The 25,767-nt window shown below is 37.6% G+C and overlaps 1 protein-coding gene across 2 annotated transcripts in view; it reads right to left on the bottom strand.

The window, feature by feature from the left end:
* Positions 1-1,664: 1,664 nt before the first annotated feature.
* col27a1b (collagen, type XXVII, alpha 1b) overlaps positions 1,665-25,767 on the bottom strand; it is a 125,914-nt gene continuing 101,811 nt past the window's right edge. The window contains exons 34-61 of one of the 2 annotated variants that reach the window (XM_048189307.1): positions 25,401-25,454; positions 25,131-25,184; positions 23,555-23,608; positions 22,378-22,485; positions 20,310-20,363; positions 20,106-20,213; positions 19,679-19,732; positions 19,424-19,477; positions 19,072-19,128; positions 18,919-18,972; positions 18,745-18,798; positions 16,399-16,452; positions 16,006-16,059; positions 15,805-15,912; positions 15,586-15,693; positions 15,386-15,493; positions 13,195-13,248; positions 12,390-12,452; positions 12,243-12,296; positions 12,112-12,147; positions 11,174-11,191; positions 10,996-11,031; positions 10,848-10,874; positions 10,270-10,332; positions 7,328-7,496; positions 7,019-7,128; positions 6,584-6,802; positions 1,665-3,437 (exon numbers count right to left, since the gene is read on the bottom strand). In XM_048189307.1, coding sequence (XP_048045264.1) covers positions 3,291-3,437; positions 6,584-6,802; positions 7,019-7,128; positions 7,328-7,496; positions 10,270-10,332; positions 10,848-10,874; positions 10,996-11,031; positions 11,174-11,191; positions 12,112-12,147; positions 12,243-12,296; positions 12,390-12,452; positions 13,195-13,248; positions 15,386-15,493; positions 15,586-15,693; positions 15,805-15,912; positions 16,006-16,059; positions 16,399-16,452; positions 18,745-18,798; positions 18,919-18,972; positions 19,072-19,128; positions 19,424-19,477; positions 19,679-19,732; positions 20,106-20,213; positions 20,310-20,363; positions 22,378-22,485; positions 23,555-23,608; positions 25,131-25,184; positions 25,401-25,454 — 2,133 coding nt within the window. In that variant the 3' untranslated portion in view covers positions 1,665-3,290. Of the gene's footprint in view, positions 3,438-6,583; positions 6,803-7,018; positions 7,129-7,327; positions 7,497-10,269; positions 10,333-10,847; positions 10,875-10,995; positions 11,032-11,173; positions 11,192-12,111; positions 12,148-12,242; positions 12,314-12,389; positions 12,453-13,194; positions 13,249-15,385; positions 15,494-15,585; positions 15,694-15,804; positions 15,913-16,005; positions 16,060-16,398; positions 16,453-18,744; positions 18,799-18,918; positions 18,973-19,071; positions 19,129-19,423; positions 19,478-19,678; positions 19,733-20,105; positions 20,214-20,309; positions 20,364-22,377; positions 22,486-23,554; positions 23,609-25,130; positions 25,185-25,400; positions 25,455-25,767 lie in introns of those variants that run through there. The other variant, XM_048189308.1, reaches the window with a different exon arrangement.

Raw genomic sequence — 25,767 nt, forward strand, 5'->3', positions numbered from 1 at the left:
AATAGCTTTAGGTTAAATTTGGGACACTTATGTGAATAAAAGCCTAAATTAAATGTTCATCTTAATACAATCAAGTCTCTTCAGAAAATTTGGACTAAACCACTCAATTCATATGCATTACTTTTCCGATCTCTTTATGAACTTTTTGAAGCGCCAAAGCATCATTTGCATTGGCTGTCAATGGAGGGACAGAAAGCTCTCAGATTTCATTAAAAAGATAATTTGAGTTCCGAAGATGAACGAAAGCCTTATGGGTTTTGAATGACATGAGGGTGAGTAATGATAGAATTTTCATTTTTGGGTGAACTATCAGTTTAACTGGCTTTCTATTAATGGAATACAGTGAATGACAACCGTCTGTGGTCTCCCAGTGGCTTAATTTAATTAATTTACACCAAAACAAAAGATAGCTCAGTGCTGCCTTGTTTTCCATCCGTTCTTTTTCGTGAATTGGAAAAGGATTGTGGGAGGTTGAAGGCTGCTGAGGATACATGCATCCTTCAAAATGAGCCAAATGTAGGACGCGGAATGAAGGCTGCCTTCCAAGGATCCTTCAAATTGAGATGTCCTTTGACAGAGCTTGATGATTGGCCGGCGAGATATGCAGCCTTCAATTGAGAAGCACACCCAACGGGTGGTGTGTCCATTGCCCTATGAATCCAGTGCGCATAAGTTAAAAAATTTGTTCACTGTTGTCATATGTCAAGAGTGTCATAAAGATTCTTCAAGCTTTCTATTTTTGTTTCGTTAAAGCTGCTGTCCGCAGTTTTTCCTCTTTGTCGCCATCTCTGTTTGAAACATGCGATTGCAGTCATATGCGGAACAGTTATCTGTACGTGCGTTGTGCCTCGGCACAGCTCGTCAGCGCGGATGAATCTAACGTTTGCTGTCAGTCACTGCACCGGTGTGGATACTGTACTTCAGAATCACAGATTCTACATCTTGAAAGTATGACCAAAATAAGAATTTTCACTGGAAAATATCATCTGAACAAGTAAGTAACATGTCTGCCACTTTTGTTTTGACCAACTGAGGAAAAAAGCATTAGGCTTACAATAAATTGCGCTGCCAATGATGATTAAATCTAACGATCGCTTAGCTCTGATCACACCAAACCGTGCAAATTATTATTACTGTTATACTGTTCTCAAATTGTTAATGTTAACAACATCAGCACTGCGTGAATGTGTATTTAGTGTGTATTAGCGTTACCTGTAGATTTCAATTTCTGTAGCCACTCCACAGTCAATGATGATTGTCATTTGGACCTTTCTGGATTACAGTCCGCCATCAAAATGATAAGTTTAATTATTTCAGCTGCTGTGAGAAAAGGCTATAAATGTGCCGCTACCGGCAGCTTCCTCACGATATAACTGATTCGATGGGACTCCTTTCTTTGTTTACGGACGTGACGTAATGACGCACAGAGGAACTGCTGCATGCTTGAATTTCCCGCGGAAATCCGCCATGTCGCTCTTATTATAAAACATTATTACAAGCTAACCGTCGTGAATCGAGACAAGATAATTAGATAGTTTTGAACACTGGCTGGTTATGTACTTGTTCAAAAGTTGACTTTGGATAATTTTTAACCAAAAAAAGTTGCGGACTGCAGCTTTAATAAAACATTAGCATAGGGGTTTGGAACAAAATGAGGGTGGGCATATTTTCATCATTCTTTATTCAAACGGCCAAAACAACTTCATACAGACAGATATAAGGACTGCTGTCCCGCACACTAATATTTCTGTGGTATCTTTGTGATTTAATTTACACAAAACAAATCTTTGTTCTTTGGTTTTTGCTAGATTTTGGAGGTAATGTAAAAATATTCATTATGAGAATATCCACCTCTTTCTTTGCTCTGAAATCACAACATGCATTACAGTGAGACCTCATATTTACACTTACAAAGAACAGATATTTAACAACCCCTTGCGGCAAGATAAGATGGCTCCTGACAGTTTTGATCAAAATAACAGAAATATTTCACAAGAATTTCATACATAACTCTTTTTAGTCACAGATATTGAAATAATTAGCTTACCATGATGTCAAAGCCATTGCTCATGACAAACCTAATATAGTGGAAGATTCTAGTGCTCTCATTTTGATCAGCAACAGCAATATTACAACTTGGATTTGTACGGTTTCTAAATTGTAACATTCAGATTTGTACACGCACCTCAACAAAGACACAAAAATCAGTAATTTTGACAGAGCAGAGCACATTTTCCATGTCAAACAATTACTTCTGCAGTCAGATAGGGCTTATGCAATTGCATATGTACTTGATGGAAAGGCCTACAGCTGAGTGATATAAAACACAGTGGATGCTACAACACCACGTTTGCTATAATAAAAGAGTTCTTGTGCCTTTAAAGTTCAAATATTTTTACAAATAAAGCATAATAGAAGATAAAGGATTAAAACAATTTTGGCTGGAAAAAAAATCATTTTAACTTTACTTTTAAAAAAACGTATACAAAAATATTCCCTTTCAATGTATAAAAGGCACTTAAGTTAAAAACATTTGACGGAAACGGAAATCTAACCACAGGAGTTAAATGCATGTGAATCCATTTCTTTAAAATGTTTTGTCCCAAAACACCAAAAACATTAGAGATGGGAGGTAGATGTTTACATGTAACTTTTCAAGTCTGGATTCACCTTGACTCATATTCTGGCTATGAATTAATGTATATGTGTGTTTATGCACGTGTGTTGGTATCTGAAGCTTTTACAACAGACCTGCAGATATACACAAGTACACACGACAATGAACCTGAATTGAATGATATGAGTGACAGTAAACCTCACTTAGAACAAGAAGATTCATCTTTTAAAAACAATCTGTTCATTCTCTATTGCACTTTACAGAAAATATACATACACACACATGTACATGTATAAATACACATGATCATGTATAACTATAGAATACAAAATAAGTACTTCATTAAAAATAAATGTCATAATTGCTCCTTACAACTTGTCCAAAACGGAACATCTATGAATAAATTAAGACTTCTAACAGAGTTTAATAAGCACCTCTAACCACATATCCAGGCCTTGTTTTGCTCTGAAAAGGCAGTATCTGTCATCTCGAGCTGCTCGCATAAGAAGTCTTGTTTTCTCCAAAGCTGCTCTAGATTCCTCTTTCCTCCTGTTTAAATGCTGAGGTCCATGCTTGAGAGAAGAGGTACAAAACCCGGGCCAGTTTTGCTGGCCTCGAGAAGCTCTGTAATCCTGTTGATCAGGTGTATTTAAGGTTTCCATTGTTGCTTTCTTTATGAAAAGCATACAGGGCCCACCTCCAGGTGGTAATGTGAGCCAGGTTTAGTGCTGGGCAAGTTGTAGACCTCCACAATGGGCAGTAAGTTTGGGTCCTGTGTCCGGAAAATGAACTGTGCCTGATGCCATCGGCCATCTGTGATCTGAGAGGATAAAACGTGGAAGGATCAGTTGCAATAATGAGGTATCCTAATAATGCCATGTGTAAAATAGTTGCACTATTATGCTACACCAGGGGTTCCCAAACTTTTTTGTTGGCTGAAACCTTTAAAGGTGCCCTAGAATTAAATATTGAATTTATATTGGCATAGTTGAATAACAAGAGTTCAGTACATGGAAATGACATACACTGAGTTTCAAACTTCTTATATAAGAAGTTTCCTCCTTCTTATATAAATCTCATTTATATAAAAGACCTCAAAAGAACAGGCGAATCTCAACATAACACCGACTGTTACGTAACAGTCGGGATCATTAATATGTACAACCCCAATATTTGCATATGCCAGCCCATGATCAAGCCATTAGAAAAGGACAGAACGTCTGGATGTGCACAGCTGAATCATCAGACTAGGTAAGCAAGCAAGAATAATAGCGAAAAATGGCAGATGGAGCAATAATAACTGACATGATCCATGATAACATGATATTTTTTGTGATATTTGTGAATTGTCTTTCTAAATGTTTCGTTAGCATGTTGCTAATGTACTGTTAAATGTGGTTAAAGTTACCATCGTTTATTACTGTATTCACGGAGACAAGAGAGCCGACGCTATTTTCATTATTAAACACTTGCAGTCTGTATAATGCATAAACAACTTCATTCTTTATAAATCTCTCCAACAGTGTGTAATGTTAGCTTAAGCCACGCAGCACAGCCTCAAACTCATTCAGAATCAAATGTAATACATCCAAATAAATACTATTCTTACATGATCCGATGTATGCAAGCAACATGCATGACGAACATCTTGTAAAGATCCATTTTGAGGGTTATATTAGCTGTGTAAACTGTGTTTATGCTAGGCAAGCGCGAGCTCCGGGGGAGGGGGAGCACGAGATTTAAAGGGGCCGCAACCTATATATCAGTGCATAGTTAATTATGCCCCAAAATAGGCAGTTAAAAAAATGAATAAAAAAAAATCTATGGTGTATTGTGAGCTGAAACTTCACAGACACATTCACGGGACACCTTAGACTTATATTACATCTTTTAAAAAGAAGTTCTAGGGCACCTTTAAACGGGTCATATAATGCCCCTTTTACAAGATGTAATATAAGTCTCTGGTGTCTCCAGAATGTGTTTGTGAAGTTTCAGCTCAAAATAGCCCACAGATAATTTATTATAGCTTGTCAAATTTGCCCCTATTTGGGAGTGAGCAAAAACATGCCATTTTTGTGTGTCCCTTTAAATGCAAATGAGCTGCTGGCCACTTTCCAGAAGAGGGCGGAGCTTTAACAGCTCACTCTTAGGTTGCTCAACAATAACAAAGCTGGAGAATCTCACATGCAGCCAAAATGAGGATTGTCAGCAACTGTTTTCAGCCTTACATTGTTTAAACCGGAGTCAGACACTAATGGAGAGACTCAGGAAGAAGTTAGAACTTATAGAATGCATCTGGACGTTTCTGAATGGTTAGTGGATACATTTATGTAGTTGCTGTGGAGTTGATTCAACTCATTGACTAGCATGTGCCGACATTTTAATATTTTGTGCAAATCCAGCATTGAATTGACCCTTGTTTGTGAAGCAGTCTGGCGTAAAATGACGGCATGGCAACAACACTCTACTACAACAACTCTTCCTCTTCTCTAAAGCAGCCCAACATGGCCTTACCCCCTTTGTTGCATGTTCTTGGGGGCAGGGTTTATGTCAATTTTAGGGTTAGTGATGCCACTAACCCAGGAAGAGCTCATTGTAGTTCCTACTAGCCGTTTGCTGTGGTCCTTAATGGGTTAGTTCAACCAAAAAAAAAAAAAAAATTCTGTAATTACAGAATTGTCATTCCAAACCCGTAAGATCTTTGTTCATCTTCGGAACACAAATATTTTTGATGAAATAAATTTGTTATTTCTGTTTTGTTTTTGTGCACAAAAAGTATTCTTGTCACTTCATAAAATTAAGGTTGAACCACTGTAGTCACGTTGACTATTTTAACGATGTCTTTAGTACCTTTCTGTACCTTGAAAGTGGTGATTATATTGCTGTCTATGGATGAGTCATATACCTCTCGGATTTCGAACTTAATTTGTGTTCCGAAGATGAACAAAGGTCTTATGGGTGTGGAACGACATGAGGGTGAGTAATTAATGACAGAATTTTCATTTTTATGTGAACTAACCCTTTAAACAGAGAATTCTTTAAAAGAAAATCCCTTTGCATTGAACTTTGAGTGTCGTAATTTTGCAGATGTTATTTATGCTCAAACAGCAACATTACACACTAACCAAAGTTAAAAAAGTGAAATCATAATCAACCACCCCTTTAAAATATTTACTTTAAGTACCCCATGAGATTTTATGTTAATATTTCAATTATATAACACATTCACATGTTCCCATTTCTTTGATGTTGATTAATGGTCACATGACATTCAAGTAAAGCCTAATCTTTTTATTTGTATTTTATTTTGACTTAGTAGCTTTAAAGTGGACTCAAATCTCAGTTCACATTACATTTACACTAATGTTAAGAACCTTTCAATCAAATTGAATGATAATGATAATAATTATTTTTTAACTTTAATTATGAAATGAAGACAGAAATATATTACTGTTGTAAATTAGTTGTACTTTAAAAAATATATGAGAATAATTATAATATTTTTTACATTGTAAGTTACAATTCAAAGAGCTAAAGAGCTTTTAACATTTCAAATCCTCAAGCTTCTTCTTTGGCAGAATACTGGTGAAATTCTGTAAACGTCAGAAGTGTTGGAAATTATGCAAATGTGTAAATAAAGTAAACAATAGCACTTGTTGCTTTCCCAAATTAACAGAACATGCAAATTAAAATCGCAGAACATGCAGAGATGGAGTGTGAACTGAGCCGCTCTGAGACACATAATAAATATGGTGCCGTGCTTCACACTGAAACACGCAGTGCATCAGAATATATCGATTTTTAATAAAATTGCAGCCTTTTATTAGATAATCGCACAAAGCTATATCGCGATTATTGTAAAGTCCCATTTATATACTTTAATTTTAGCTTTTCATCAGCTCACAAACTCCCTGCAGTTTCCTCACAAACCATTGTTTGGGAAACCCTGCATTAATTTATGCATACCCAGCACTCATCCTTTATCAGATCAGGCTCGACGAATCCCCCAGACTCGATTATCTGTCCATTCCAGGCTTTAAAGTACACTGCGCTAGAGGAAGGTGTTTTGGAGTCCCCTGCTGCCCAAACAGAGACGTTCAGGCAGTGGATGGTGATGATCTGCATAGCCTCTGAGCTCAGGAGGTGGATGAAGTTCATCTGGATTAGACTTACTCCAGTCTCCAACTTTAGGAAAGAAATAAGAATATAATGAATATATTAGAACAATGGAACAACATGTGGGGGAAGAAATGCTGACAGATTTTCACTTCTGAGTGAACTATTCTGTAGAGAAATGGACACAAAACCAGAGCTTCCTGAAATATGGCCATTTAAATTCTAGAGAAATCTGTGGGTTCAGATTCTCATAATGTTCTATGGTTGGTTGCCGGCTTTAAAGACCTTGGACACAGCGACTGGCTTTAGGCAGGTTTGACCTCCGTTGGTGAAGTTGCACGTCACTTCAATATTGTCAGAGGAGCAGCCCAGGTTAGGATCTATCCAATAAGTGCCTTTAGTGAAGAAACAAGATACAAATAGAATGAATGAGTCTGTTCCTATCCTTTTTTTTCCTATCATACATGACAAACTACAACTGCAACTGGCTATTAGCTACTTTTATTATTTTACATAATAGGTTGTGTTAATGTAGCTATAGTGAATGTCACACAGCTGAAACAATGACATTTACAATGAATATAATGTACTCACCATCATTCAACTTCTGCTCGCATTCGAACAGATCTCTGCACATTCTGGCTGGATTCTCCTGCGTGCCCAGCGGGTTCTTTATGCTGTGGATCAGGTTGCTGAGGTAGTGAAGAGTCTTAAAGATTTCGGTTCCCTGGTCCAGCATTGGAAAGTCAGTATCTTGATACATCTGTGGAATGGAATGAAACAAAGTCAAGATGGTCTATGATGTTTTGCAGACTACCTGTGACTAGGGGGGTTTTCACACTGGGCACGTTTGCTGAGGTCTGCATCCAAGTGCGATGGTGATGGTCTGGTTTCACACTCACTTGATTCAATTGAACCCTGGTGCATTTGCATTCATCTTACATCCTCACTAAAGTGAATGGCGCATAATAGAAAACAGAACGTGTGTCAGTACGTAGTTTTTTCTTTTTTTAATTAAATTGGGGCTATTATGCACAGCAGAGTGAATGACTGCTGTTCACAGACTCTTTTGTGGAGACAGCTGATTGTGAGTCATTCATTTGCCGCTCAGATTTCACTCACTCTGCATGATTACACTACACGCTCACTCTCGTTTGTATCCAAAGTAAATCATCACCACTGTCATCCCCTAAATGTGTTTTGTTGGACTAATGATGACGTCGTCATCAGCTAAAACGCATGCGCAGGTTACTTTGCTTCGTGAACAACCCGAGTGCAAGATGCTTTCAGATTCAAGTGAATCACTGCAACCGAACTCAGGCCAACTCCTACAGGTAGTCTTGAGCTCAGTGTAAGGTCTGCACAGGATCAAAATTTAGCAGGCCCACCATAAACTGTGTTTAAGCCTTAACCCATTGAACTTTTGTTTGTAAATCTTGCATTGGCTCCGGCCTGGCGGACACTAACAGCTCACCGGACACATTTTAGGGCTATTTCGATAGATTCCTGAACATCTCGCTTGCGACTTCAAACGAGCGTGGTCAACTCGGATCGAATTACTGCAAGCCATGTGGTGGCATTCCAGCCAAATCCCAACACACACACACACAAACACACACACACACAAACCCGCATGAAGATTGTATGCACAAATATGACTGTGCCTAAGTGTACCCGCCGGTGTATTTCAAATTGCATACATGTAGCCCTAGTGTATAAGCTATGACCGTAGTGTGTTAGTGTCATCCTAAACGATGAGATTCGAGTATACCGTATCTTCCCTGTTTGTATAACTGTATCTTCCCTTTTATGTTTTCGCCACCTGACAAGTTTGGTTTCGTTGTAAAGCTCTCTTTATGCCTTATTCAACAATGTATGTCACATTACTGTAAAATGCATTGTTCTAGTTTTAATGGTACTTTGGAGAAAATACAATCCGATCTGACACTTCATAATTCATGCAAATGAAGTCATAAATGGAGACAAAGAAAAGTTTGCCCGCCAGGATTGCACCCGCATCTATTGGCTGTTTCACCCAAGGAGGCGTGTTGGCTTGTTTTTCCATAAAAGACAACAACACGCAATTTTTCTTTTGTCTCTCGATTGTCTCTGAATTGTCCATCGCCATCTCGTGCACGTCTGTCCCGGACATCTCAGGTGACCGCGCTTCCGCTCATCTTCTTTCGGGACGACCATCTCCGGCGAAACAAACTTTCAAGTCCTCAGTTCAAATTTTCCCGCGGAAACGGAAGCCAACGAACTGCAGCAGCACTGAACCGAAACTCGGCATGCAAACTAACTGCAAGTACCGCGTCTCTATATTAGATGCGATAACAGTCATACAACTTAATGATACTGATTCTTTGCTGGCTCTCAAGGACTGTTAGTAAGTTTTGCTACTTGTCTTCTCTCTTTTCCTGCCTTTACTTTCACTTTTGTATATATGTATATCATCTGTGTATATTTAGATGTATAACCTCTGTATTAGTCTTCATATATTAAACACATTATATTCATGCTCGATTGTTCTGCTGCTCATTCAGAAAAACCAAGTCACTTCTTCATTGTCGATCCGACAACACTGCTTTACGCTTTGATGCTATAATAGGAATTTATTCTCGTTGCCAGAGAATAACATTCTTTTTATAATAGTTTATGAGAAACTTAATGGTTTGCTGGACGAACTAGGATAGTTTCTCTGAACAACTATTAAACTAGAACTACTCATATATGTAATTGATTATAATTCGTTGTAATTAATTCACAATATATGTGCATAATTCCCTCTTGGGTCGATATATGTATCATCATCATTAATCATAAGGCTTTATGATTTATTATATTCATATATTTCACCCATGAATTGATTAAATACTTGTAATATCGCTAAAGATTTGTTACATCAGTACCATGGTGTGGTACTACTCTTTGTTAGGGATGGACCTTTGCAGCAATATACTTTTAACAAACATCCTGATGCCGTCCACTGCTGAGAGCGGCGTTTAGATGAATATGTAAATATGTGCTGCACTTTCCACTCAATTACAAAATAAACACACAACAAAAATAACAGCAGTGAGAAAACAACAGTTAAGAAAGCATCTGATCATAGTGATGTGGACAAGTTGCAATTTACTGGCATCATGTTGACAGATGAGGTAATTAAAATTACACTGTTATGATAGAATACTTAAAGCATACTTGAGACTATAGAATATATAGATCTCCCTTTTCTTTGCATGACACATTGACATTACAGTACAGTACAGAATGGCTCTTTTGGCATTATCCTGAACATTGTAAGCATTAATTTTACGTGCTATTGAACAGAAGCGAGGCTCTCAGGAGCGCACATAAATGTTTTAAGTTTCGTTAAAAGCTGTTCACACATTGACAATAAAAAAGTGATTAATGCATAAAAAATTCTCACCTATAGCCCCTTTAACAGACCGAGTCACTGCTTTGAGGTCAAGTTAATTTGCTAAGGTCAGTGATATTGCAAACTAAAACACATTTCAAACAATATTTGCACCTACCTCAGACCTTAATGTAGAACGGGAATCAAAAGCATTTAAAGGAGTTCCAAGAGCCTGATTTTCCTTAGAGAAAACAAAGCAGAGTAGGACTATAAAGGAAGGTAAACAGTACAATGATGTACAGTCAAACACAATATGTGATGTATCAGCTATTATGTAGGTGTGAGTGTTTTTATTTTAGGAGAACAAAGCGGTGTTTCAAGGATAGGGACTATCCTATGGTGAGACATTTTTTCAGGTAGCTCATAACAGCAATCTAGGCAGTGTTAGAACAGAAACAGTAGGAAAAATATATGTGGTGGTGGATGGGGTTGACTTTAATTTTTTTTTCTTTGGTAATCTTTGTGTCTTTTTAGACTAGCCTTGGATATGCAATACTCCACCTAGTTGTTTTCTTGACAATAATTACTTCTGTTTGTAATTTCATCTGAGCTGGTGTGTTTAATTAGGCTGCTTGAGCTGATTTTCCTATTAAATTATATGTAATATCTAATTAATTTAACTTGAGGAAGGTTTTCCTCAAATTTTCGGTGACCAAGACTGTCAAAGATACCTTAATATATTCTAGGCATACTTACATGAGGAAAAGATACACCAGGAAGCCCCTATAAACCAATGAGAGATAAAGAAACAGAAAGCATTGATTACAATGAGCTTCAGCTAAATGCAACTCAAGCATGACACATACTATTCATTTGTTTGTTAAAATGCATCAAAACTACTTACTGGTGGTCCAGGTGGTCCACGAGGACCTGGAGGTCCCTAAAGGGTGGCAAAAAGAACATTTTTATGTTGGTTAAATATATACATATCACTGTAAAGCTGCTTTGAAACGATTTGTATTGTGTAAAGCAGTATATAAATAAAGGTGACTTGACTTGGTAGTAACATTGGGGAAACATACCCTGGGTCCCTGAGCACCCTGTTTAAAATAAAAGGAGAAACACAAAATGTTATTTTCAGTGGGGAACCCTTTTTAACCATGAATTCACTTGGAAACAGACTAGAAATAGTTCTCCCTACTAATTTGAATGTAGCTTAAAAGTGTCTCAGGCTGAGTCTCATTCCACTCTCTATTTCCATATGATGTGAATCGGTTCATCATAAACATAAATGATTCAATTACCTGCTACACGGTTACAAGATTCCCAGTGCATTCTGGAAACTTGTAGAGTGAATGTTTGAGTGCACTTGGAACAATTTTGACAATGCGACAGCCTTAGAAATGGTTTACTCCCTGGGAAGTGCACTTGAGTGGATTGAGACACCCTTAAGGTGTAATATCATTTAGAATAAAATTAGGCAAAAATTAAGCTCATTTGGAGTTTGTTTCGGTAGTTCTAAACACCTTGCTAAAACATTACAGTGGTAAACACCTCTGAACTACCAGTCATGGTCAGTCATGATTAGCTGTGCTCTGGCAATCTATTGTATAAAGTGCTATATAAATAAACATGACATGACTCGAATGGACTGCCAAATTGCAGAGCTTGTGCAAACATATCCACATCCCTATGATTAAATGTTTTCTTAACTGCTGTAGTATGTTTATTTTGTTATTGAGAGGAAAGCACCCAGCACATATTTATACTCTCTGAGCAGTGTAAGCGGCGTTGAGATGTTCGTAACTATATCGCTGCAAAAGTATTTCAATTTCTTTTTACCCCTTTACAAAAAAATTAAAGAGTACTTTGCTGTGAGTATATTGGGGCCTTTAGTAATGTTATTGAATTGAGATGATAAAGCAGGAAGTGAGCTTGTGCCAAAGTCAATGCCAGTCTAAAACAGGATTATATAGGAACCATACATATTAGAAGTTCAGCATTTCAAAAAGATTCTTACCATTTCCCCTCTATTTCCTTTGTCTCCTTGTGGTCCCTAATACAAAGAGAGGAAGAGATAGATGTTTTTTAAATATGCAGCCAATTAGAAAGCACCTATGAAACATCTTGAGTGATTCAGATCATACATACTGGGTTACCACTAGGCCCAATGATACCAACGCGTCCGATAGCTCCTTGCATCCCCTTAAAAGAAGAAACACCTACAGTAGTTGCTGATCAAGAACTCTTCATCCATCTCATTGGTGTTTTCAGAACAGTTCTCACAGTGGTACTTACCATTAAACCCTGAGGACCCTTTGGGCCCTGGATACCCACAGGGCCAAGGTCTCCGGGTGGCCCCTGTGAATGACAGAAACACTTTAGAAATCAAAACTGTTTGGCCTTAAACTGACACCAATGTCATTGCAAAGCTTTTGTTTGGTTATACTGTGTGACTAGATCTCTCAAAGCTGCTTAAGAAGCTATTTTTCATCTTAAGCTCCAGTGCTTCTACAGCTGTAATGAAATGCTACAGTAGATTGCCTTGTTTGCTTGAAGGCTTAGCATTAAAATGAGAAATAAACAATTAATGCTTGCCTGATTGTTTTCTGATGAATCACATAAAAGTGCTCTTTTTTTCCAGTGTTCATTAATCACAAGACTAGTCACTGGTTTTATGTAAGCATCATTAAATATTATGAAGCACCTAACAGCTTTACTTTGTAAAATAGATTTGATTTGTGGTATAATCTACTCTTTTCAGCTTCTTTGGTAAAACAGGAAATTATTTCAGTTACTCAGAATAGAGAGGACATCATTTTACTTCTGTTATGTAACATACTAAAATTACAGAAAGGGACTTGATTAGAAATCTTGTAGTATCTATATGGCAGGTGGTTGGAGGGAAAGGGCCCTGGTAACATCGGTTAAAACAGATGTGGAGGAAATTATTACATTTTGATGAAAGATTATGAAGACAAACATTTTTTTTATTATTTGGCACAGATCATTCACAATAAGACTAGCAACACATATTAAACACAGTCAGTTTTTATTAAAATTTGAATTTATAAGATAACGGTAGTGCAATAAGTGAGTTTACCTTTGGTCCAAACATTCCAAGAACTCCAGGAAATCCCTGTTCTCCAGTATCACCCTTAAGAAAAATTTAAACAGAACAGTACGGTTTAAACAGAAACGGAAACGGTTTGTGACAGTAAGTGTTAAAGAAATGTCACTGTCATTCATTCATTACTGTTGAATAGACTGAAAACATGTATATTTACACTAGTGTTCAAAAATTTAGGGCCAGTAAGATTTTTTGAAATAAACACTTTCATTTAGCAAGGATGCATTAAATAGATCAAATTTGAAAGTACATAAATGTATGTATGTGACCCTGGACCACAAAATCAGTCATAAGTCACACAGGTATATTTGTAGCAATAGCCAAGAATACATTGTATGGGTCAAAATTATCGATTTTTCTTTTATGCCAAAAATCATTAAAGGTGCCCTAGAATGTTCTTTCACAAGATGTAATATAAGTCTAAGGTGTCCCCTGAATGTGTCTGTGAAGTTTCAGCTCAAAATACCCCATAGATTTTTTATTATTCAGTTTTTTAACTGCCTATTTTGGGGCATCATTAACTATGCACCGATTCAGCGCACGGCCCCTTTAAATCTCACGCTCCCTGCCTCCCGAGCTCTCGATTCTATATACAGTGCATAAACAAAGTTCACACAGCTAATATAACCCTCAAATGGATCTTTACAAGATGTTTGTCATGCATGCATGCATCGGATCATGTGAGTATAGTATTTATTTGGATGTTTACATTTGATTCTGAATGAGTTTGATAGTGCTCCGTGGCTAAAGCTGACATTACACACTGTAGGAGAGTTGTGTTTATGAATTATACAGACTGCAAGTGTTTTAAAAATGAAAATAGCGACGGCTCTTGTCTCCGCGAATACAGTAATAAACGATGGTAACTTTAACCACATTTAACAGTACATTAGCAACATGCTAACGAAACATTTAGAAAGACAATTTACAAATATCACTAAAAATATCATGTAATCATGGATCATGTCAGTTATTATTGCTCCATCTGCTATTTTTCGCTGTTGTCCTTGCTTGTTTACCTAGTCTGATGATTCAGCTGTGCACAGATCCAGACGTTAATATTGGCTGCCCTTGTGTAATGCCTTGAACATGAGTTGGCATATGCAAATATTGGGGGCGTACATATTAATGATCCTGACTGTTACGTAACAGTCTGTGTTATGTTGAGATTCGCCTGTTTTCCAGAGGTCTTTTAAACAAATGAGATTTACATAAGAAGGAGGAAACAATGGAGTTTGAAACTCACTGTATGTAATTTCCATGTACTGAACTCTTGTTATTCAACTATGCCAAGGTAAATTCAATTTTTGATTCTAGGGAACCTTTAAGATATTAAGTAAAGACCATGTTCCAAGAAGATATTTTGTAAATTTCCTAGTGTAAATATAACAAAAATGTATTTTTTTGTGAGTGGATATGCATTGCTAAGGACTTAATTTGGAATTTAAAGGTGATTTTCTCAATATTTTGATTTTTCTGCACCCTCAGATTCCAGATTTTCAAATAGTTCTCAGCCAAATATTGTCCTGTCATAACAAACCATACATAGATGGAAAGCATATTTATCCAGCTCAATCAAAAAATTGACCCTTATGACTGGTTTTGTGGTCCAGGGTCACATATGTTAAAATATGTCAGTTTGTCCTTTTGCACTTTCTATTCATCAAAGAATCCTGAAAAAATGTATCTCAGTTTCCACAAAAATATTAGTGATAATAATAAAAATGTTTCTTGAGCACCAAATCAGCATATTAGAATGATTTCTGAAGGATCATGTAGCATTGAGGAGTGGAATAGCTGCTGAAAATTCAGCTTTGCCATCACAGGAATAAATTACTTTTAAATATATTAAAATTACAATTTTAATAATATTTCACAATATTACTGTTTTAACTGTATTTTTGATCATGTAAATGCAGCCGAATGGTAGGGTACAGTATAATGCATAGGCAGGTGCACTGTGTGATTGTTAAAAAGTCAAAATGCTGTAATTGTCCAGTCAGAATCAAGTATTTTAGAGAGTTGTGTAAGTTACTTATGTTTGATTTAGTTATGATTTAATTATGTTTGATTTAAGCAATCTGACATCAGTGGAGCAACATTTGTTGGTGTTTTTGTTGTATTTGGAATGGATTGTTTGTCATAACAGAGAAACGATACTCACAGGTTGCCCTTTGACCCCTCGGTCACCTTGTTTTCCAGGAAATCCCATTCCTCCAATAAATCCTCTTTTGCCTGGAGGTCCAGTTTGGCCAGGGATGCCCGTGTCACCCTAAGCCACAACAAAGTAAAATGTGAAAACTAAGCTGAATATTGTGATAGATGCAAATAAAGAGCAGGTCATTATCCATATAAGCAAGGTACCTTTGGCCCAAAAGAGCCTTGAATTCCTGGCAGACCTGGTACACCTGTGTTTCCTTGAGGACCTTGTTTTCCAGGAAGACCAACCTCCCCATCACTTCCATGCTCACCCTAACGCACACAACAGAGAAAAACAAACCAAAACATCACAAACCACAAAAAGCACCTGGGCCATATAAAGTGTTACACTGAGAGCATTGAGAATTACATTCATTGTCTTACTGGCATTCCTTTAGCTCCATCTTTTCCAAGGGCTCCATCAACCCCAGGATCACCCTCAAGACCCTCACGACCAACAACTCCTCTGGGGCCAGGAAGACCAACGGGACCCTTTGGGAGAAACACAACTGTTTATATTAACATCAGTTGTAGGTTTATCATGATCTCACTGAACTCAGTTCAGCGTGTAAGAAACTTACTTACAGGGGACCCTTGATTTCCAGATTCACCTTGAGGACCGTTTTTGCCTTTTGGACCCTGAATAAAATTGGTTATTCAGTTGAGGTGGACATTGGCCTGGTTTCACAGACAGGGCTTAGATTAAGCAAGGATTAGACCTAGTTTAATAAGGACATTTAAATAGCTTTAATAAACATGCCTTACTGGTGTGCATCTTGAGACAAAACAATGGCACTGACATATTTTAAGATATGTCAGTGCAAGTTGCTTTCAGTTGAAACAGTTCAGACATACATTTTAGTCTGGGACTAAGCTTAAGCCTTGTCTGTGAAACTAGTGGAATATGATTTAAAATGTGTGTGTGCATTATAACCAAAACAAAATCCACAATATGTTTGTGTTCACATGGTAAATTACTTTACTGCCTTTGGATCCTTTAGGCCCTGGAAACCCTCTTGGCCCTGCATTTCCCTGTGGTTAGACAGGGAAAATAAGATGAAGAAAATGATGAAAATGTATATTTTATAACAGTTTATTTATAACACAGTTTAAAAGGATTAGTTCATTTCTGAATGAAAATTTCCTGATAATTTACTCACCCCCATGTCATCCAAGATGTTCATGTCTTTCTAAAGCTTAATTTTCTAAAGAAATTAAGGTTTTTGAGGAAAACATTTCAGGATTTTTCTCCATATAGTGGACTTCAGTGGGGTTCACTGGGTGGAAGGTCCAAACTGCAGTTTCAATGCAGCTTCAAAGGTCTCTACACAATCCCAACCGAGGAATAAGGGTTTCGTCTAGTGAAATGATTGGTCATTTTAAAAAAAAATAATAAAAATTTAGAAAGTTTTCAACCACAAATGCTTGTCTTGCACTGCTCTGTGATGCGCCGCACATTACGTTGAAAGGTCACACGTGACGTAGGCGAAGTACCGTGGTAGGGCGAAAAATCTAATTTTCTCCTCCAACTTCAAAATATCATTAATATCCGATATCGTTGTTTTACCTTTTTTTTGTAAAGGGCGTTTGGCTTAATCTTTGCACGTTCTCTTTGTAGACACTGGATCAGTACTTTTGCCTATGTCACGCATGACCTTTGTAACGTGATTCCGTCATGCGAGTGGATTGCAGAGCTAGTGCAAGACGAGCATTTGTGGTTAAAAAGTGTATACATTTTTATTTTATCGCTAGACAAGACCCTTATTCTTCGCCTGGGATAGCGTAGAGCCCTTTGAAGCTGCATTGAAACTGCACCCCACTGAAGTCCACTATATGGAGAAAAATCCTGGAATGTTTTCCTCAAATACCTTAATTTCTTTTCAGCTGAAGAAAGAAAGACATGAACATCTTGGATGACATGGGGGTGAGTAAATTATCAGGAAATTTTCATTCAGAAGTGAACTAATCCTTTAAAGCAGGGTTATTAATGTTAACTAAAACTAAAACCATAAAAACATTTTTATTACTTGAAATAAAATAAACATTAACTGAAATAAAATATATATAAAAAACCTTAAACATACTTAAAAAAAAAAAAAAAATCAGCTAGTTGCCAAAGCAACATTTCTCATTTTCATTTAGTTTAAGTTGAAGTACTAAAATAACTAAAATTAAATAAACTAAAACTAAAAAGCATGATCAAATTATAGTAAAAACTTAATAAAACAATAAAAAACTATTTACATATTTAAAAAAAAAACTAATAAAAATGACTAAATGACTAAAATTACTTTAAAGCTGCTGTAGGCAACTTTTGTAAAAAAATATTTTGTACATATTTGTTAAACCTGACATTATGTCCTGACAGTAGAATATGAGACAGATAATCTGTGAAAAAATCAAGCTCCTCTAGCTCCTCCCAGTGGTCCTATTGCCATTTGCAGAAATACACCGCTCCCGGTAAGAAACAACCAATCAGAGCCAGGAGGAGTGTCTTAGTAGTGTCAATCAATCAAGCTCGCGTGCGCGCTCTGATCACACCCCTCTCATGCACAGTGTACAGGCGATCAAATTCAAGATTACCGGTGTGCTGCAGCTTTGCTTATGGCGAAATAAAACGATGTTATATGCAAAGGACCACCCTGAAATCTACAAGAAACCATGCCATACATAATTTGTCAGTCCTGTTTTGAAATTATCTTAGTTGTGTTGTTCTTAAAAAATTAAACAAATCAAGCAGGGATAGCTCCCTCCACCTCGGAAAAGTCGCTCCGATATTTACCCTCGTTTTATTTTGGGCTCTATCTAATTCTTTCTTTTTGGCTTTTTTATCATCGTCAACTGTCTTTTTCCGTTTACCCGTCTTTATTTTATGAGCAGGTGCCACTCGAGGAATTGGCATTTTGGATTGTTTGTCCGCCATAAGCAAAGCTGCGGCACACCGGTAATCTTGAATTTGAACGCCTGTACACTGTGCATGAGAGGGGTGTGATCAGCGCGCACGCGAGCTTGATTGACACTGCTAAGACACTCCTCCTGGCTCTGATTGGTTGTTTCTTACCGGGAGCGGTGTATTTCTGCAAATGGCAATAGGACCACTGGGAGGAGCTAGAGGAGCTTGATTTTTTCACAGATTATCTGTCTCATATTCTACTGTCAGGACATAATGTCAGGTTTAACAAATATGTAAAAAAAATTTTTTTACAAAAGTTACCTTCAGCAGCTTTAACTACAATAAAAATTAAAACAGAAAATAAATAATAAAATAAAATCTAATTTAAAATATTAACAAAACTATAATACTATATTACTAAAATCACTCACAGGGAGTCCAGGAGCCCCCGGTTTTCCTCTTTCCCCATGAACACCTTCATTACCCTTAAGATTTAAAATAGAAATTCAAAATTTGACATATAAAGCATGTTTAATTAGTGATCTATTTTGGATTTTTTCTAAAAAAAAAAAAAATGTGTATAAAATAAAAAGCAAAAAACTCACAGGGTATCCAGGGTCACCTGGCTCTCCCCTTTCTCCTCTGTTGCCGACAGGTCCCTGAATCCCAATGAAAACCAAACACATTGATCAGGTTGGCATCCACAATTCTCCCAAAACAAGGCATAAATGTGTAGTATATCTAGCGGACTGACTCACGATGTCACCTGAAGGACCAGGTGGACCTTCAACCTTCCCGTCATCTCCTTGCTCTCCCTGAAAAAAATGAAATTAATTTCAATATTGATTTCTGAATTTTTCTACCTAAAATATCTGGTATATTTGGCCATGTGCTGTGTGTATATCCTAAGGTAAAATGACATCAATAAATTAGAGTTTATGATAACTGGAAGATGATTTAAAAGAAGGTTAACCTCCAAAGTCCATTTAGATTTTTGGAAAAACACAATGTTTGTTTATGCAAATACAAAGAACATTCATCTGTTAGATTTATTGGGCTTCTGAAACTAGCTTCTAGTTATAAGCAATCTATTTTTTTTTTTTTTTTTACCTTTTCACCTTTTGGTCCTGGGTATCCCATTGGACCTTGTGGTCCTTGATGACCCTAAAGTAAATGTGAAAATAAAAGAAAAGAAGTGGAGTATGGAACCATTTGAGCGCACAAAGACAAGTCAACTAGCTCTAACAAGCCTTATTAGCTCAGAAGAACCTCACATAATGCAGAGCAGCTGTTTTGACTTTGTACCACTTTATGCTGAGGTAAAATAAAGTCTTATAAGGCATGTCTATGTTAAATAACACTTACTTCATATCCCACTAAACCCGGTTCTCCTTGCTGACCCATTTTTCCCAGAGCACCCTGAAAATGATAGCCATGGGATCTGAGTTAGTTTTCAGAGAGCAAAATCAGAAATTGCATTCTTGCCAAAACAAAACACAATTAATAAAAAACTCTACAATATTTTCTGTTGTTTATTATGACATAAATATCATCAGTTTCTATGGTCTGTTCATGTAATACGAGATGTTTAAAATCAAACAATATATATCTCTGGCAAAGAAAAGCCTTTTTCAGAGCAAAGCATTTTGTAATTATTTCTCTCTTCCTATGGTGGCATCATCAGACCTTTGCAATCAATGGACTCATGCCGTTTCGGTTGACTGCATTGACGTTGAACATTCAAAATATGGTTTTGCAGAAGAAAAACCTTTGAAAACAACAAAATATGTACCACAAATCCAGTAGTTCCTCTGCTTCCTTTTGGCCCGATGAAACCCATGGCACCTTGCTCTCCCATTGATCCAGTCTCGCCAAGGTGACCCTGGTGACCTTTGCTGCCCTGAAATGAATTTAAGCATCATTTATACTCTACATTTGGAAAAAAGAAAAGTTTTGATGGGTAACCATGTAAACTAAAAAGTCAAACTTAAAATACCGTCTCTCCTGGTTTTCCCCTCTCACCAATTTTTCCAGGTTTGCCCTCAGGGCCCTGAAATTACATTACAGAATTGACACTGCAAAAATTAGTAGACAGATATCTCTGAATGAACACATTCAGTAATGACTTATGAGTTTGATCATTCAGAACTACCACAAAAATGTGCAGTTTGTCTTCGCTGTCATCCAACTCATCACTCAATCTTCAATAAAATGTTAAAGCATGTGCTACAGCAATATAAAGTGTCCTAGAGTGAAATGATTTATACCAGTACTGCTGAGAAACTGCTGAAACCAGTGTAAGTGTCACATCTAGTTTTGTTTTGTTTCATGTTTCATGTTTTATTTTGAAGTTTAATCATGTTTAATGTTCCTGTTTGCCATGTGCATGTAGCCTTGTTTGTGTCATGTTGTAGTCATGTGATCCTGCCATGTGCTCCCCTTGTCATGTGTCCTATGTTGTCATTGGTTAATTGTCTTCATGTTCACAGGTGTGTCTGTTTAGTCATTAGTCTGTGTATTTAAGCCCTCGTGTTTGCCATGCTTCTTTGTTAAGTATTGTTCCCTTTAACGTCCCCTGTTTGCCTAGTAAAGTCCCGCCTTCTAAATAAGAGCCAACCGCCAAATGGTAAAGTCATCGTGTCACTGCAGCTGCCATTAGAAGCTCCGGTTCCTATAGAAACAGTCAGATGTGCACTTCCTGTAGAGACTTGCACTTAGAACTGCGCATATGCATTGGCTTGATCAAGCCTGAAAACATCTCGGTTACAACTGTAATCCTAGTTCCCTGAAGAGGGAACGAGATGCTACGTCGAGAATGACGCTGTTCTTGGCAATAATGACAGTCCTTAGATCCGTGGCTGCGGTTGAGAGCACCTCCCCGGTCCCCCTTCTTTCTGGGGGGGAGCCCGAGTGGCGACGCTCTGTTTTTGAATGGCATGTGGTGCGAGGAGTTGGCTTTTGATGTGTGGGGCTGCTCCCTCTCAGCAGCCCCTGAGAGCGGTAGGGGATGTAGACGCTTGCTTAGTGGCCTCCTGAAACCTCTCGACAACAGTGGTGACTGCATCGCTGAAAAGGCCAGGAGGCGAAAGCGGTGTGTCCATAAGATAGTTCTTGTCTTTATCTTTTATTGAGGTCAGATTTAACCATAAGTGCCTCTCTGTGGCCACCAGGGCTGCCATAGCACGGCCGATGGATCTGGCCGTCTCCTTGGTGGCACGGAGAGAAAGGTCTGTGGCCCGACATAAATCATTGACAGTGTCCAGGCCAATACCCCCGCCCTCATCTAGGTCTCGTAGCAGATCAACCTGGTAGTCCTGCAGCATGCTCATAGTGTGTAGACATGCTGCAGCCTGACCAGAAACTGCATAAGCCTTGTCCACCAAATCTGAAGTCGTTCTAACTGGCAGTGTCGGGGCCTTTAGGGCTGACGCAGACTGAGGAGATAGCATGCTAGCGTCTCTTTCACCTTAGGCATCGCCCCATATCCGTGCTCTTTAGGCCAACTATCGAAGAATAGTGAGAGTTCATAGTGCACAAACATCTCACTATTCTTTGATAAAAAACGGAATGCCCCGACGTGGAGGTTGTGCTCATGAGGACAGGAAGCATTCATCCAGTTTGCGCTACTGAAGACACAGAAGCTAGCGTTTCCCTGTTTGAGAATGCTTTATAGTTTCCTGGTCATGATATCACCTGCTTATGACGTCTTGTTACACCATTGGACTGATTCATATATGCTTCATGACGCAATCACACAGAGCGTTCCGACAGCATTCTCGATGAAAGGGAAATGCAGTTTTTTGTCATGATTCGAGCATTTACAAACAAAATTTATGAGACAGTTGTTAGATTTCATTGGTGAATTCACATATGAAATTTAATCGTAAGCTTGGCAAAAAGCTTTGGAGAATTTTATGTTTCACCATTCAAAGAGATAGGAGATGCACTTGCATGCCCGAGAGGCGTTTTAAAGATGGCCGCTGAGTGAAATGACTTGTCTTAAAGGGACTTTGGTAAAACTCAACAAAATTATCTGCTATTTATAAATAGAAAAGAGCAAATACCTTGATGCCTATTAAGCCAGGATCTCCAGGACGCCCTTCAGTTCCTTTAAACCCGACGGCTCCTTTTTCACCTGTTTCTCCCTCCATTCCAATATCCCCCTTTTCACCCTACAGACAACAACATTTGTTGAGTCAATAAAATATTATCCCTCCAAGCAAAGAACTAAACAAAGTTTACAGACATTTCTTAAAGGTGCCCTAGAATTAAAAATTGAATTTACCTTGGCATAGTTAAATAACAAGAGTTCAGTACATGGAAATGACATACAGTGAGTCTCAAACACCGTTGTTTCCTCCGTCTTATATAAATCTCATTTTAAAAGACCTCCGACGAACAGGCGAATCTCAAAATAACACAGACTGTTACGTAACAGTCGGGATCATTAATATGTACGCCCCCAATATTTGCATATGCCAGGCCATGATCGAGGCATTAGACAAGGGCAGGACGTCTGGATGTGCACAGCTGAATCATCAGACTAGGTAAGCAAGCAAGAACAATAATGAAAAATGGCAGATGGAGCAATAATAACTGACATGATCCATGATAACATGATATTTTTAGTGATATTTGTAAATTGTCTTTCTAAATGTTTCGTTAGCATGTTAAATGTGGTTAAAGTTACCGTCGTTTCTTACTGTATTCACGGAGACATGACTGTCGTTATTTTCATTTTTTAAACACTTGCAGTCTGTATAATGCATAAACACAACTTCATTCTTTATAAATCTCTCCAACAGTGTGTAATGTTAGCTTTAGCCACGAAGCACAGCCTCAAACTCATTCAGAATCAAATGTAAACATCCAAATAAATACCTTACTTACGCGATTAGACATGTTGCACGACGAACACTTTGTAAAGAACAATTTTGAGGGTTATATTAGCTGTGTGAACTTTGTTTATGCTGTTAAAGGCAAGCGCGAGCCCCGTGGGCGGGGAGCGTGAGCATTTAAAGGGGCCGCAGCCTAAATCGGCTCATATTTAATGATGCCCCAAAATAGGCAGTTAAAAAAATTAATAAAAAAAATCAATGGGGTATTTTGAGCTGAAACTTAACAAACACATTCAGGGGACACCTTAGACTTATATTACATCTTTTAAAAAGACGTTCTACGGCACCTTTAAATAAAGTGATTATGCAAAAAAAAAAAAAAAGATTTGGTGTTTTTCCTGACCTTAGCTCCATCAGGACCGCTCAGACCAGCCTCCCCATCAAGCCCATGGTCACCCTAAACAAGAGCTTCATTAAAAAAAACTCACTATACTAATTTGTACTATTTGTATACTACAAATGAAAACAATGCTGTGAGGGACAAACATAGAGACTCTAGGTTGCATCTATAAACCATCCTTTGTGAAAAACAAGTACACTTTAGCCTACTTTTAAAAAGACTACTTGTTATGGAAATGATATACCTAAATAAATAAACTTAAAGGGATAGTTCACCCAAAAATGAAAATTTGATGTTTATCTGCTTACCCCCAGCGCATCCAAGATGTAGGTGACTTTGTTTCTTCAGTAGAATACAAATGATGATTTTTAACTCCAACCGCTGCCGTCTGTCAGTCGTATAATGGCAGTAGGTGGGAACTTCATCTATAAGAGTAAATAAAGCTTGCTTAGACAAATCCAAATTAAACCCTGCGGCTCGTGACGACACATTGATGTCCTAAGACACGAAACGATCGGTTTGTGTGAGAAACTGAACAGTATTTATATCATTTTTTACCTCTAATACACCACTATGTCCAACTCCGTTCATGACTCCTTTAGTGATGTCTGATCGCGCTCTGACAGCGGCAGTGATGTCTGACACTCATTGAAGTATATGCGCGAGACATCACTTCCGTTGTCAGAGCGCGATCAGACATCACTAAAGGAGTCATGAATGGAGTTGGACATAGTGGTGTATTAGAGGTAAAAAATGATATAAATACTGTTCAGTTTCTCACACAAACCGATCGTTTCGTGTCTTAGGACATCAATGTGTCGTCACGAGCCGCAGGATTTAATTTGGATTTGTCTAAGCAAGCTTTATTTACTCTTATAGATGAAGTTCCCATCTACTGCAATTATTTGACTGACAGACGGCAGCAGTTGGAGTTAAAAAATCATCATTTGTGTTCTACTGAAGAAAAAATGTCACCTACATCTTGGATCCGCTGGGGGTAAGCAGATAAACATCTAATTTTCATTTTTGGGTGAACTATCCCTTTAAGTGTGAACTGAATACAATGTTGGACACTTAAAGGGATGGATCACCCAAAAATGAAAATTCTGTCATCATTTACTCCCCCCTTCAGTTGTTCCAAACCTGTATAAATTTCTTTGTTCTGCTGTACGCAAAGGAAGATAAGATAAACTATGCTCAAACTATATAAAATATACTCAAGCGCCATTCCTATTGAAACTTTTGTCATGTATTTACATAAAGTGTAATTACACATTTGTAATGAAGAATTTGCAATTTTGTACATTTATAGTATATTAACTATTAACTGTAATATTGAATATCACACTACAGTTAAAATTATCTTACAAGTACCTTACATGTGCTTTAGTATGCCAACACATCAAAATAAGCATAGTATGACAAGCGCACATTCAAAATAATTAAGCACACTTCTTTTTCATGAGGAATTTTTTCTATTCTGTCCACTGTACATTTTTTGGAAAGACGTATTTTAAGTGTTATTAAATTAAATATGGCATCTCTCCTGAAAAAGTGTGGCTAAAATAAAGAAACATACTCGAGGTCCAATCAAGCCTTGCTCTCCAATATTCCCAGGAGATCCAATCGCACCCTAGAAAATGTGGAAAAAAGTTACTCCATTTTGTGACCATGTACTGAAATTCTCAAATAGGATAATTATTTATATCCAGATAGGCTTTGTATAAAACATCTGCAAATGATCACAGTAACCTCACTATGGTAAATGTTGGACATGACATCATTACACAACGGCTACAACACACTAATCAGCATTCAGTAAAAAATGAGAAAACACAGCAGATTTCACCTTCTCTCCTGGTTCACCTGGTAAGCCCCGCTCCCCAACCTTCCCAGGTAAACCCTGTCACACAAACCAGGAAACTAATAAATGCTGAGCGTTTGGCTTTCTGAATCTTGCTACAGTCTTTGGTCCCTCACAGCTAACAAAACATGTGGGAATAATGGATAGGTAATTAGAAACAAAGCGACAATGTGGGACAAAATCTGTTTTTTATTTCTGGTAAAGTATTTCAGTTAGCAAAGCCAAGCTAAGTGTTGCCTAGTGCCACTTGAGGACATTATAATTGTTTACAGGATCCAAAACTAATTTGGCATTGGTTAAATTTGGGCATAATGATAATTGTTTATTTAAAAAAACAGTAAAGAGAGTAGGG

Source organism: Megalobrama amblycephala, linkage group LG4 (assembly GCF_018812025.1).
Source record: "Megalobrama amblycephala isolate DHTTF-2021 linkage group LG4, ASM1881202v1, whole genome shotgun sequence".
NCBI classification, from domain to species: domain Eukaryota; kingdom Metazoa; phylum Chordata; class Actinopteri; order Cypriniformes; family Xenocyprididae; genus Megalobrama; species Megalobrama amblycephala.